At 68.6% G+C, this 14,106-nt stretch overlaps 1 protein-coding gene across 2 annotated transcripts; it reads right to left on the bottom strand.

Moving 5' to 3' along the window:
- Positions 1–840: 840 nt before the first annotated feature.
- On the bottom strand, positions 841–13,500 carry SEMA4B (semaphorin 4B). Of its 2 annotated transcripts, none has more exons than XM_056347495.1 (15): positions 13,386–13,500; positions 8,592–8,759; positions 5,849–6,009; positions 5,427–5,489; positions 5,219–5,317; positions 4,991–5,102; positions 4,719–4,835; positions 4,445–4,602; positions 3,818–3,999; positions 3,506–3,656; positions 3,168–3,378; positions 2,965–3,080; positions 2,613–2,776; positions 2,441–2,535; positions 841–2,286 (listed from the first exon to the last, which is right to left on the bottom strand). In XM_056347495.1, exons 2-15 carry the CDS (start codon positions 8,692–8,694, stop codon positions 1,511–1,513), a joined length of 2,508 nt encoding a protein of 835 aa, XP_056203470.1. In that variant the 5' UTR covers positions 8,695–8,759; positions 13,386–13,500; the 3' UTR covers positions 841–1,510. The 2 variants fall into 2 exon arrangements, with proteins under 2 accessions (XP_056203470.1, XP_056203469.1); XM_056347494.1 differs by lacking the exon at positions 13,386–13,500 and adding an exon at positions 11,342–11,449.
- Between the last annotated feature and the right edge of the window lie 606 nt (positions 13,501–14,106).

Below are 14,106 nucleotides of genomic sequence, written 5' to 3'. Positions count from 1 at the left end.
GGCAGGAAGTTTGGTGTGCTGGTCCAGCTGGGAGTGAGGCAGTGTTGGTCCCTGGGGGGGGAGCCTGCCTCAACAGGCCAGCTCGGTGTGGAGCTCACTGCTTCCCTCAGCGCTTCCCAGGCACGAAGGCACACGAGGGCTCACAAGCAGCACCGCAGGTCCTGGCCATCGGCCGTCACCAAGCCAGGTCCTGCTGGCAAAGCAGCAGGGGTCTCCTGGCAGCTGTGCAGGATGGGGACAAGAACCTGCCTGCTCCCTGGGCTGGTGGCAGGGGTCCCACATGCCACACAACACTGTGGTCCTTGGGAAGGGGGCTGCCCTGCTCTCCCAGCCCCAGGCACCCATTTTTCTGCCACCTGGTCACCTCTGCCTTCCTCTGCTTCTCGTGGTGCTGGGACAGCATCACCCCATCACTCTGGAGTTCCCCCCATGGCTCTGCCCCCACCAGAATGCCTGTTGCAGCATGCAGCTCTGAAACAGCAGAGTGCTGCCCGAGCTCATTGACATGGGTGCACAACAAACACCCTGACAGCAGGGTCACAGGGACCCCCTGGCAGCGCTGTGAGGGTGCATGGCCACCTTCCTGCGGGCCCCGTGCACTCCAGCCCAAGTGCACTGCTTGGCCAAGCACACCAGGACTGCGGGCAATCCAACTGCCAGCACAACCCTCCAGCCCCATCCGTCCATCCCTGCCCAGGCGAGGAGCAGCCAGCCATGGGCAGGTTTTCCCACTGACGGCAGCGAGAGCCAGACATAGTTCCTCTCCACAGGGCCACCACAATGGTTCTGGCCACTGTCGGCCACGGGAAGATGCCCAGCCCTGCCACAGCTGCACATGTGTCCAAAGGAGACACCTGGACTTTATATAAAAACCACAAACATTTCTGCACACGCACACGGGGACGCGGGGGCGAGTCGCTGCCCAGCCCAATGCGGGCCGAGCGTCCCATCCCGCTCCCTCCCCGGGGACACAATTCACATTTTCAACATACCAAAAACGAACCAAGCACAGACACACAGCACATGCTGCGGGGTCGCTGCGCCGGCACCGCCTGGCTGCACACGGGGCTCCGGGTCCTGCAGCGGGACATCACAGTGAATCGGGGCGCAGGGGGGCTGTGGCTGCCCCCTTCTACCCTCTGCATAGAGGGGGGCCGGGGCCCCGCGGAGCCAGCAGAGCCAGGGCCACACCAGCAGCCAGAGCCAGGCACTGTGTCCATCTCTGCAGCAGGGACGCTGGGCTGGGGGACAAGTCCCACGCGTCCCTGGAAGGCACGCAGCACCCCTAGAGCCTCCAGTACCGTCCTGAGGAGCGGGGCCAGAGTGGCCGAGGTGATGCCCAGGGAGCTCCCGGGGAAGCCGAGCCCCGCTGGCTGGGTGGGTGCCACAGCAGCGCGCGGGCTCTGGGCATGCACACACAGACAACACGGAGCCCAGCTGTGGTGCCGCGGGCCGGCGAGGCTCAGCAGAGCAGAAGTGGTCGTGGGCGAGGGCTCGGCTCTCATCCCCGTCACACCACCGAGTCCTGGATCTCGGAGCCCAGGCGCACCCGGGGTCTTTGGCAGGCGGGAGACACCTCCACGAAGCTGTCCCGGACATGGAGGGGCCTCTTCTCCGACTCGGAGAAGGCGCGTGGGGGGCCCGGGGGCTCATGCACGGGGGTGCTGACGATGTAGTTGTCCTGCAAGGCCTGGTAGCCCTTGTGTTCGGGTGCCGTGCTGGGCAGGCTGCTGCCGTTCAGGGGCAGGCTCTCCACCGGCTTGCGGGGCGGCTTCTGGTGCCGGCTGGGGTCACCAGGCTCCAGCAAGGCTTTCATGCCATCACGGTGCCGATGCAGAAGGAAAAGGGCCAGCACAAGGACGGCTGCCGCGAAGAGCACACACATCACCAAGAACTCGGTCCAGTAGGTCTTGCCATCCAGCCGGGCTGCGGTGCTGCCCACCGCTGAGGTGCTCCGGGATGTGCTGACTGTCTCCAGGGCATCCCGGCCGGTGGCCACCTTCCTGCCAGGGTTCAGTGGCCCGTGGGCCAGCTCCTGCACACTCACACAGTAGCTGGCCATCAGCTTGCGGAAGCCCTCTTCCAGCGACCAGCACTCGTAGGTGCCCGCCCGCTCGGGGCTGCCCACCAGGATGAGGGCCCCGTCGGGCAGCACCAGGTAGGAGGCGTTGATGGGCACCCCGTCGTGCAGCCAGCGCCGCGAGGCCAGGTTGGAGAGCAGCTGGCACGGCAGCGGCCGCACCGCATTGGGCAGCAGCTGGATCCGCTGGCACGGGGTGCCTGAGGCTGCGGAAAGACAAGGCATGGGGATGTCAGTGAGGCCATGAGGACCCAGCTATGGGCAGGGGGGGTGATGAGGGGTGCTGAGAGGGAGCCTGGGACACATGGGAGGCCCTGGGACAGCGGTCCCAGCCCCACAGCAGCACCCACAAGAGCTCACCTGGGGGCAGGAGAATGCGGGGACGGGGCTGGGACGCATTGGCCAGCTGGCAGAGCCGCTCCGTGTCAGCGTCCTCGATGTCCTGCGCCCAGAGCCTAGGGACAGAGAGGGGTCAGGGCAGGGAGTGGGTGCCTCAGGGCGCAGGGGGATGGAGAGGGGGTACAGCACTTACTGGGGGTGCGCTGGGGGGTGCAGGGTGGCCCTGCGGCAGGCACCCCGGCTCCAGGCGCAGAAGGGATCCCGCGCCAGCACACACTCCCCACAGCTGCGGTACAGGCTGCAGTTGGCGAAGGGCACCTGAGCCACTGCCGTGTAGGTGGCTGCATAGACCAGGCCCTGTAGGAGGGGGGAACAGGGGGGTCAGCAGGTAGCCCTGGCCCTGGAGCCAGGCAGCCGGGTTGGCTCCTGCACACCCCTACCCTCCCAGGCTCCCTGGCCCCCCAGTCCACAAACAGGACCTGGTCCACGCAGTGCAAACCCACAGCATCCCCCCCCTGCCCCAGCCCCCCCAGCCCGGCTCCTGCCTGGTCCTGGTCCAGCAGCAGCTGGAGAACGGGCTGGCCAGCGGGGAAGAGGCGGATCTCCTCGATGATGTGCACCCCGTGGTTCACACGCACAGCCTTGTGCAACCGGCCATCATCTGCAAACACACGCACCGTGCTGAGCAGGGCCAGGGGCACACAGCGCGCCGGCACCCACCCCATCGGCAGCCCGCAGCTGCACCCACCTGTGCCCAGGAAAAGGACATCGTAGGTGCTGTGGAGGCCCTGTGCGCGGTGGACGCCGATCTGCTGGTAGCGCAGGCGGCTCTGCAGCAGCAGCGGCTGGCTGCGCACGGGGCTGTCCATCAGGAAGTGGTCCTTGATGAAGTTCAGCACCCGGTCCGGCATCTGGAGGGACGAGTTGATCTTCAGGTGCCGCGTGTGGCTGGTGATGCACTGGGGAGAGAGGAAGGGGCTTGGCTGGGGTAGGTGGGCAGCTGTGCCATGGAAGCTGCCAGGACAAAGGGAGTGCAGAGGACTGCTCTACATCCTGCACTCGTGCAGGGTCTGAGGAGGCACCTACCGTGCCCGGCCGGGGCTCTGGCACAGGGCCGGTGTCCGTGTACCACTGCTGCGTCTCACGGTTCACCTCCTTGTAGAGCCCGCTGAAGGCTCGCTGCACACTGCGCATGGGGAAGGCGCACACGGCTGAGCTGCCCAGGCCACCCTTGTTCCTGGCAGGGGAGAGGCAAAGCCCACACGAGATCAGGCATGGCAGCTCCACTGAGCCCCCTGCACCACCCCGGGAACCTGAGCACGGCTGGAGCCATCCCACATCTCCGAGTGCCTCGCGGTGCTGCAGGCAGTGGCCCCAGATCCCCTGCCCACTGCTCACCACTGCGAGGTGAAGACTCCGTAGAAGAGCGTCTCCCTCCAGTGCAGCTCCCCCGGGGTGAGCACAAAGATATCTTGCACCACGTTGAAGGGAAAGCCGTCCTCGGGGTGTGAGCAAAGCAGCTGTGCCTTCAGGAAGGTCGTCCACCGCCGCTGCAGCACGCGCTCCCCACCCTGGTCCCCCTGCATGGCACAGTGGGTCAGGGCGCAAAGTCACGGCCGCCTGGCAGCGGGGAACGGAGCAGGAGTCCGTCTGTCCGTGCAGCAGTGCCAAGGCCCCAGCAGAGCAGCCCCGGTGTTGGGGAGGCACAAGTGAAGCAGCATCCAAGGCACTCAGGGGAAGGGAAGAGTGACCCAAGAGGACTCTGGCAAGGGGGCGGAGGAGATGGGGAAGGGTCGCTGCCACCAGCGGGGCTGGCTGGAGCAGTGAGCCCAAGCTGCAGCCCTGGGCTGAGCACTTTGGAGCTGTAACTGCCCCAAAGAGGTCTCCCACAGATGTTGGTCCCCTCCTGGGGTGCCCAGGAACTGGGGGACAGATGGGCAGGGTGGTCCCACATCCCCCCAACCCCAGCAGTGAGTGGCATCCTGGGCACGGCCCTCTGTGCACATCCCGCTTCCCTGTGCCCACCTTGCACACACGTGCAATGCGTGAGACGATGGTGTTCTCGAAGTAGTCAAACTCCTTGCCGGTCTCACTGAAGAAGAAGTAGACCTTGTCGTCATCGCCCTCAGGGTTGCCGGCAGGGAGGCTCTCCCGCAGGTAGGCTGAGCCCACGAAGACCGGGTCTGGGGACACAGGCACCCTCAGCATTGCCCCACCGCTGGGGCTGGCCCTTGTCCCCACGCCTCCCCCATCCCGGGGGTTGGAGACCCCGACCCACCGTGCCAGCCCCGGCTCTCACCCTGCAGCCAGTTGAGGGAGTTCTCTGTCTTGAGGGCAATGCGGCTCTCCTGGCTGCGGTAGATGGTCGGCTCGTTGCCCTGGAAGTTGCTGACAGTCCCGGCGTAGAGCTCGCCGTCTGCCAGAGAGACAGTCCCGCTGGGACCCAGCACACACCACCCGGCACAGCCCCGCTCCCCTGCTGGGGTCCCAGCTGGCCTGGCCCCAGTTCAGCCCAGCTGAGCAGCTGGGGCGCTGCAGAGAGGGCGAGGGTGCCACGGCAGCGTGCCTTACCGACCATGACGGCTGTGGACCGGTACTCAGGGTCAAAGGGGCAGCGTCCCTTCCCATCCTCCAGCAGCACCTTCCCTGATGCGTCCCGCTCCAGGCTGAAGTGCTGGACATTCTGCAACAGAACCAGGCTGTCACCCCTAGCACCTGGGACCCCCGCTGCAGGGCCCTGATAGCAGAGAGGAATCTGCATCCCCAGTGGGACCCCCTGGCCCCGCTCCCTGTGCTCACGATGTAGGCGCAGGCAGGACTGAAGGCGCAGGTCCCACAGGTGTAGAGGTGGGTGCTGTTCAGCTGCAGCAGCATCTTGATGTAGTTGTGGCAATCTCTCTGCAGGAGTGAGAGGACCCCAGCTCAGCCCTCCTGCCCACACGCACCCCGGCACAGGGCACAGCACTCCTGTCACAGCCCCCAAACACCCACCAACAGTGGGGCTCACCTGGGGGTCCTTGCCCTTGAACACGCACTGCTTCTTCTTCTCCTCATCTGCACTCCACAGCAGCTGTGGAGAGGGGACAGTCACTGAGAGCCCTCTGTCATGAGCTGGTCCCCACACAACCTCTCCTCAGGCTGGCAGAGCTCACCCCAGCGTCAGTGTCCTCCCCACCTCCATCATGCTGGCAAGGCAGCTGCTGGCTGGGGCCAAGCACCCCACCCCCTGGGGCATCTGCCTCCTATCTGTCCTGAGCAGCTCCTGAACGCGTGGTGGCTTGCACAGACCCCAAATTCTGCCAGGGAGCGTGGGGCAGGGGACTTGGTGGCTTGGTGCTGGTTTGGTGCCCCCTTCCATCCCTGACGGCAGCCCAGCCCCAGGGGGTCCACAGTCCCGTGCTGGGTTTGGCCCCCAATCCGTGGGCTCACCCTGCGAGCCGGTGCTCCGGGCTGGAAGTGGCTGGTGTTGATGGCGACAAGCAGCTCGCGCGCTCCCAGGTACAGGGTGCCGCCGTCCGGGCTCAGCAGCAGGGCCGTGTAGTTGGACACGCCAGGCACCTCGAACCGCTGCACAACCCGCTCGGCCGAGTCTGGGGACCAAAAGCAATGGGCATCAGCCTTGCACAGCCCATGTGGGCCAGCACCCGACCCCTCAGGACCCCTGCACCATGGCTCACTCCTGGCCCCTCTGCACGGAGCTGCCAGGGCCGGATCCGGCTCTCTCCACGTGGTCAGATACACGCAGCACTGCACCACAGTGAGCCGTGCGTGGCCACGATGGTGCTCAAGGGCAGCCTCCTCGCTGCCGCCAGCATGAGCCACTGCCGTCCCTGCGGCCGCGACAAGCACCGGGGCACGCTGCAGCAGCCCTGCCGGCACTGGGCACCACAGCCAGGTCTGCACTCGCTGGCCACGCACAACCCCGGGGCTTCGGCATCCCAGCCTGGCCCCACAGGGACCCCAAGCTTGCAGTGGGGAGAGGTGGGTGCCGGGACCAGCTGCCCACCCCGTGCTGGACACTGGGGCAGAGGCTGCTGGCTGAGTCACGGAGCACCCGTGCGCCCTTCCCGCGTGGGTGGCCTGGCCCCGGAAGCCTTTCCTCTCCCGCAGCCACTCTGAATCAGATGGGCCCGGCTGTGTCAGCGGGACACGTCGGGCTGACTCACGCTACCAACTCCCTCACCCCTGACAGCCCAGGGACACCCTGACCTTCCCCGACCCCCTGCCCGCTCCCAGATCCCTGCTGGGGCAGCCCCGGGGCTCCCGCAAGCCCCTGCTTGGTGCAAGCCAGTAGGAGGCTCAAGGTGCTGCGGTATCAGCAGTGCTGCGGGGTAGGACCCTGCTCCTCTCCCCGTCCCCGGTCACTCCACGAGCCCTGGCTACCGCTGGACAGGCCGGCATCTCCCCCGTCCCCAGGGGCTCAGCACCAGCTCCAGCTCTGCAGCAGCACAGAGGGAGGGATGCTGACCCACCCAGGGCATCCTCCCCCAGGAGTCCTGCACCCCAGTGCTGGGGCAATGCCACAGCAGGCATGGCCCACTGCAGGCAGCGGAGGGGCAGCGGGGGCCCCTGTACCCCGCAAAGCTGTGCTGGCCTGGGGAGCTGTGGGAGCCTGTGCTGGCTGCCAGGGGACCTGTTAGGACAAGACCTGCTTCTTCCAGACAAACCTGCTGGAGGCACATCCAGCGCTTCCAGGGGAGCAGCTCGCCAGCTCCTCCCTCCCACCAACCACAAGCCCCACCAGCCGTGCTCCCCAGGAGCCACCACCGGGTGTACCCTGCCGGCTGGCCCGTGCCCCCCACCCAGCTCCCACCGACAGCCCTGGGGGTCCAGGTCGGGACCCCTGTGTACTGCACATGAGCTGCAGCCCCTGCAACCAAAGCAGCCTCTGCAGCTGGGCAGAGCTGGGCCAGAACCGGTTGGTGCAGGCAGGGCCGGGCAGTGCGGCTCGACATGGTGTGGTACCGCATGGCACGACGCCGAGCTGAGCCGTCCTGCTGGCTGCTGGGCCTCCTGTCCAGCTCAGCGGGTCCCAGATCTGCTGGTGCCACCACAACCATGGCCAGCGGTCATGGGAGCACGTGGTGGGGCCATGTCCACGCCGACGAACCGCAGTGTGCTGAGCCAGGGAGCACTCCCAGCTGCCCGCGCCGGCCCGGCCCAAACCACTGCACCCTCCCAGGCTGCCCCGCCAGCAGCCAGCACGGGACAGGCTCCGCTGGCCGGCAGCAGCTGGATTTGGCCACCTTCTGCTGGCAGCACAGCCAGCCCGGACACACGTGGGCGGCCCCTACCACACCACAGCCCCAGCGCCGGACGATGGAGCTGGGCCCAGCAGCTGCCTGTGGAGCGTGCCCTGCTGCTCACCCACCACACGCCAGCTGCTGGGGGGCTCTCTGCATAGCGAGAGAGGTCTGCAGATCAGGCCCCCCACTTGCCAGGGGCTCTGCCTGGCCCAGTAGCCTCCCGGCTATGTTCCTTCTGGCCCTTGCCCCAGTGCAGCCCTGAGCCCTGATAGGACCATGATGCTGACGGGGGCTGCGGTGGGTCCTGGAGCAGCCCGGGGCCAGGCACAGTATAGCAAGGGGCTGTGCAGAGCCCTGGGGAAACAGCCGAGAGAAGAGGGGGCCCACAGGCACCCAGCTGCCCAAACGAGGATGAAACAGCACAGCAGAGCGGGCAGGCAGAGCCCCCCCGGGCTGGTTCACCCCATCCCACACTCACACTGAAGGCGGCTGCCACCACTGCCCTGCGTGCAGGGACACGAGCACCCCCGGGTGTCCCAGACGCACTCCCCCCCTCAGTGCGCGTCCCGATCCAGGGAAGCATGCCTCTTTGCCCCTGCCCGCCATGCACGCAGCCCCACCACAGCCGCGGGGCTCTGCCCTGTTCGAGCAGCCCAGCCCCAGCAACCCACTGCCCGGGGGAGCCCCGCTGCCCTGAGCCCCAGCCCCACGGCAGGACACGAGCCCCGGCTTGCCAGGCAGGCTGGCAGCATGTTGTGCAGCCTCAGCACCGACGGCTGTCACAAGGCGTTTCCACGCCGGGCGTGGGGAACCCCGCGGGGGGTGGGGGGTGGCCGGGATGCTCAGCCGTCCAGGGAGAGGGGGGCACGGGGGGGACCCGCCGGAGCCCCGTGGGTGGACACTCACCGTGGGCAGCGGACACTCACCGTAGGGCAGGCTGACCCGCGGGACGCGCTCCTGCGCCGCAGAGAGCAGCAGGGCCGCCAGCACCGAGTGCGCCACGACGGGCAGCGCCGGCCGCGCCGCCATCCCGGGCCGGGCCGAGCCGGCCGGGCCTCCGCCGCCTCCCGCGAAGCCGCCCGGGCGCTGCAGACCTGCGGGGAGAGAGGGGCTCAGCGGCTCGGCACGGCACGGCACGGCACGGCTCGGCTCGGCCCCGCCGCCCGCCCGGCGCCGCCCCCGTCCGCCCCGGCCCCGGGGCTGCCCGCCCGCCCGCTCGGGCACCGGGGCGGGACCGCGCAGAGCCCGGCCCAGCCGTACCGAGCCAAGCCGGGCTGCACCGAGCCGTGCCGGTGCCCCGGGCGGGGCGGGCAGCTCGGAAGAGGAGGCGGCCGGTTTCCCGTCGGGACCGCCCCCGCCCCGCCCCGTCGGGACCCGCTCCCGGGACACCGCGGCCCCCGTGTGCACCCGGTGCTGCGAGCTTCCCCGCGGGGCACTGCCGCTGCCCACCGGTCCTTCCCGGGCAGCCCCGGCGGGCAGCAGCTTGGTCACGGTCCACAGGGGCCGGTGCTTTGTCCCACGCACTAAGGGCAGCCGCGGGGCTGCCCCGCACCCGCATCCCGGCAGCAGGGAGAACCGGCTGGGCAGGGAGTCCAGGGATGCCTGGCCCGGGAAAGGCTGGCCTGGGGGTGTCTGTCCCTGGGATGCCTGGCCTGGGGGTGTCTGTCCCTGGGATGCCTGGCCTGGGGGTGTCTGTCCCTGGGATGCCTGGCCTGGGGACAGCTCAGCCTCAAGGCTGCTGCCAGAGCCCGTGCGGGGAGTGCTGTGGCTCCCACAGCCCCCCAGCTCATGCTTCCCACCATCTCCGCTCCTTGCAAAGGCTCTTCCCAGCTGGCTGGCATGCTGCGGTCCCTGCTGGGGGGCTGCGGTCCCTGCTGGGGGCTGTGGCCTCTGCCCCAGCACAGCCCAGCACTCCCTGCCCTCCCTCCAGAAACTATGGGCTGCCACGGGGCACAGCACGGCTGGGCAGTGGGATGCCTGTGCCAGCCCCGCCCCCCATGGGGCAAAGCTGGCCAGCACCGCTGCCCGCACAGGGCAGCACCCAGGCAGACAGGATGCATCCCTGCCAGCCCCAGCGCCCTGTCCCTGGAGGCTCCGGGGTGAGCAGGGTCCTGGCAGGGCCGCAGCATGGGCCGGCTGGCGTGGGCATGCTGTGGGGTGGGCAGCGCTGGGCAGCACCCTCCAGCTGGGCGCACAGTGGGCTCTGCACCCCAGCCAGGGTGCGGGGAGAGCTTGCAGCCCCCGGCAGAAGAACATGCAGACCCCAGGGAACTGCCCGCTCGTCCAGTGGTTGCCATGGCAATGTGCTATTAATGACAGCTGCTTATTTTGCCATGGCAACGGGGGGAAAGGGTCTCTGCTCACAGCAGGCAGCTCTCCTGGGGCTGGGGCCACCCCACCACTGCCCTCCCCACACAGGGCAGAGCTCCACACCACCCTGCTTAGACAGCCCTGGCCCCACAGCCCTGGGCTATCGACACCCCACTGGTGGGGTCCCTGCAAGCCCCCGCTTAGGAGAAGTGCTCCCCACACTGCTCCATGCTCTCCCCACTCAGCACTGCCGGATGGCACCCGCTCCCCAGGCCATACCTGGCTCCCCAGGGCTGGGGCTGCCGGCAGTGTCCCTGCCTCCCTCCTCCGCTTGGCTCCCTTCCTGCTCCCACTGCACTCGCCAAAGCCCAACAGCCCTTCCCGGGCTGGGGACAGCCCCACTGCCTCCACCACACCTGCCTTATCAGCACCCTTTGCCCGACAAGTGCCACAGACGGGACAGGGCTCTGCGTCACTGAGCCGGGAACGTCACCTTGAGTGGAGCAGAAGCAGACGCTCACCCCTGCAGCCACAGCCCCCCCGCACCCCACAGCACCCCGAAGGTCCCTGGGGGGCTCTAGGGACCTGACCACTGCCTGTGCGTGGCTGTGGGAGCACAGTGCCAACACCATGGTGTGATGGCATGCGGTGACGGGACCCCCCCCCGCGGGGAGGCCAGCTGCTGTCGGGCAGGCAGGGAGAGCAGGCAGGGAGGGCAGGCTGGGCAGCGAGCAGGCAGCAGAGCGAGGCCAGAGCCTGTGCCTTTAAGCGCGGGCCGCGAGGCACTCCCCACCACTGCTGGCAGCCAGGCCTGTTTACGACAAACTCCCATTTATCTCCTCCGCCTGCCCACGCAGCCTGCCAGCGTGGGGCAGCGCCAGGGGCACCCTGCAGCACCCTGCCCTGCCTGCCCACCTGCGCAGGCGCAGCGCCCGGCCGGGCCGGCGTGTGCGTGCCCTGCGCCGTCGGGCAGGTACCTGCACGCAGCATCCGCGCCACCACCCCAGCCCACCCTCCCGCCCACAACAGTGGCTGGCGGTGGGGAAGCTGCTTGGGGTGCCAGGCCCGGGCACCACCAAAACCTATGGCCTGGGGTCACCAGGCCGGTGGGGTGGTGGTTTCAGCATCAAATTCCCACGCCAGCGCCCTCCACCCGGTTCCCGCAGGCGGCGGGTGCCTGGGAAGGCGGCTGCAGAGCTGGGTGCTGCTGCCTGCCAGGAGCAGAGCTGGGGCTGCATGCGCCCTGCTGCTGCTGCTGCTGCTGCTGCCTGCTCATGCCTTCCTTCAGCCTGCCCCAGCACAGGCAGCAGCGCAGGCACATCCCCTGCTCAGAGCCCCGCAGCCGGCTCACACGCAGCCTACGCACCCGGGTTCTTCCTCCCGACCCACATCTGGGGCTCGCACGCCCGCCCCCGGCTCGGCTCTCTCCAGAAGGCTGCCAGACACCACCAGGCAGCTCCCCCTGGTGCTCCCCCACCCACGGCCTCTGCTCGGCCGTGCACACGCGCAGAGTGTGAGCGCGCTTGCACGCACACCTGCAGCCGCGCAGGCTCCCAGGCAGTGCTGATTCACGCACAGATGCTCCCAGACCCAGCTGCGCAGTGCCAGCAGCCCCGAGAACGTGTCCCGCTGGAGCTGGGCTGCCTCGGCAGGGAGGAGGCACACCGCCTCTGCTTCGCTGCACCCCAGCAGCCCCGGCAGAGAGGCCTCGCTCGGACGAGGGGAATGGGCAGGAGCCGCTGCAGCCTCCAGCCTGTGGCACAGGAGTGCAAAGCCTGGTGCTGGACCTGGTGCTGAGCCCACGGGGTATGGCCAGCCAGGCAGAGCATCCACAGAGCATCCTCCCCGTCCCACGGGCACCAGCCATGCCACCCTGCCCAAGCCAAGGGCCCTGCTCTCTGCCCCTTCACAGCCACACAAAGCCTGGCTGTCCCTTGTGCCCCCAGCTGGCTCTGACCCCACTGGCAGGACCTCCCGGCCAGGACCTCCCGGCCAGGACACTGGGGTTTGTCCGATGGCAGCACGCAGCCAGCCCCACGCTGCCCCACAGCATCCCCTTTACGCGGTGCAGGGTGCACTGCAGGGGTCCCTGGACCCAGCCCACTGGGCACCACACAAAACACACCCATACCGTCACTCCCATCACTTCCCTGCCCTGCGGTCCTGTATGGCATCAGGCTCAGCTCTGAGGCCTGTGGGGTATCCCCATGATGCAGCTCTCCCCTCGGTGCCAGCACCCGCCTGCACCCGCACGCTGCCTGCCTGGAGGCTGCAGGACACTCGGGGTGCTACCCTGGGCACCCACTGCCTGTGGGGCACCCCTGGCACAGGGCAAAACAGGCAGCGAGCCCCCCTTGGAGGGCAGGGACATGGCAGGCTCAGAGCACAGGCCCTTCTGCAATTGAGGGTGCAGGAACAGGGGGGTCCGGGCTCAGGGATGTGTGACCCCTTCACAGCCATCCCCAGCCTCACAGAGCCCCAACCAGCGTTGGGCTCTTCAGCCCCGCTCACCCTCAGCCTGGTGGCACCCCCACTGTGGTGCTGCCTCGGGGGGAGCGGGTGCCGGACCCCAAAAGTAGCCACAGTAGCAGCTGGAGCAGACACCGGGTACCAGCGGGGAGACTGTATGGCCTGTGTGGCCACAACTGTCCCCGCGGCCCCAAGCCCAAGGGCTACCTTGGTACCTAACAGCATCATCAGGTGCAGTGGCCACATGCCTGGCACACACAGCACGTGTGCAGCCTGCAGGTGTCCAGCACACATACACACATGTGGGACATGCCACACACACATGCCCCATACCTGACACTGAGCGTGCACACACGGCAACCCATAACCCAGGTCCAGAGCACTCCCAAGCACTTCCGTACCCTCAGCCAAGCACCGTGCGTAATGCACACCTGACACATGTAAACACACGCAGGGAGGCTTACAGGCTGTACACACCCCAGATGGGAAACACACACCTGGAAACACCCCTGCGGGAACAGCCCCACGCTGCAGGGCAGGCTGCCAGCCCCACAGCCACCCCGAGCACGCCTGCCCCCTGCACGCGCACACACACGCGCACACACACGCACACATGCATATGCACACACACATGCACGCTTGCACACTTACACTCGCACACATGCATCCCCAGGCCTTCCCCCCTCCCCCTCACACACGTCCCTCGGGGAGCCCCATGCACGGACACGCACAGCCCTTGCACAGCCCCTGTGCACGCACACACGCCCCCGCATGCTGCACGGGTGTACGCAGACCCTCGCACGAACCGTGCACACGCACACACAGCCCCCCTCGCACGCAGCCGCCCGTGCGCACCCCCTTGCACACGCACGCACACACATACTCGCACATACGCCCCGCACGCCCCCGTGCCCGGTGCCCCCCGCCCGCCCGCTGCTCACCGGCTCGGCGGCGGGTGCGGCGGGACCCGCCGGCAGCGGGGGCGGCTCCGGGGTCCCCGCCCGTGGCGGGGCGCGGGGCGGCTCCGGGCGGCTCCGGCGGCTCCGCCCGCCGCTCGCAACAAAGGGCCGCCCCGCCCGGCCGCCCCCACCGCCGCTCCCGCCGCCGGCCGCCACCGGCACCGCTACCGCCACCGCTACCGGCACCGGCACCGCTCCCGCTGTCCCGCCCGCCGGGGGGGCCGGGACCGGGGAGGGGGGGTGGGCGGTCCCAGTTCTGGGGTGCGGGAGGTGAGGGGGGCTCTGGCTCAGCGGCAGGGCAGGGGGAGCCGCGGAGGGGGGCCGGCTGGGGTGTCCCCTGCCCCCCCGGGGGTGACGCTGGCCCACCCGGTGCCCCGTCACCCTCAACGCAGCGAGGGGCCCAGCAGCGCCGTGGGGCCGGTGCAGAGAGTGGCTTTGGGGGGCGGCAGTGTGGGGGAGAGCCCGTAGGGAGAGGGATGCTGGGGGGGGGTGCAGCCCTGGGAGCAGAGGTGTTGGTGCTGTGCAGCAGCTGCAGGGTTGGTTGCCCAGTGTGTGGCATTGCTGGGGGGGTCCTGGGGGTGACATTGCCTGGGCATGCAGGCATCGCTGGGGGGTCCTGGGGGTGACAGCCGGCTGCTGGCGCTTCAGGGTAACTCCTGGCTCCAGGCATCTCACGGCGATCCTCAGTTCTACATGGTTTGGG

This window comes from Falco biarmicus, chromosome 7, assembly GCF_023638135.1.
Source record: "Falco biarmicus isolate bFalBia1 chromosome 7, bFalBia1.pri, whole genome shotgun sequence".
NCBI lineage: Eukaryota > Metazoa > Chordata > Aves > Falconiformes > Falconidae > Falco > Falco biarmicus.
Note: the sequence above shows the minus strand (reverse complement) of the source record. Positions and strands in the feature narration are given on the sequence as shown.

Coding starts and splice junctions, on each gene's coding strand:
- SEMA4B (XM_056347494.1), bottom strand. CDS start 11,366: ATGTGGGTCGGGAGGAAGAACCCGG. Junction 6,010..8,591: donor GCGGGTCAGCCTGCCCTACG/GTGAGTGTCCGC, acceptor TTTGGTCCCCAG/ACTCGGCCGAGCGGGTTGTG. Junction 4,000..4,444: donor GCATTGCACGTGTGTGCAAG/GTGGGCACAGGG, acceptor TGTGCCATGCAG/GGGGACCAGGGTGGGGAGCG.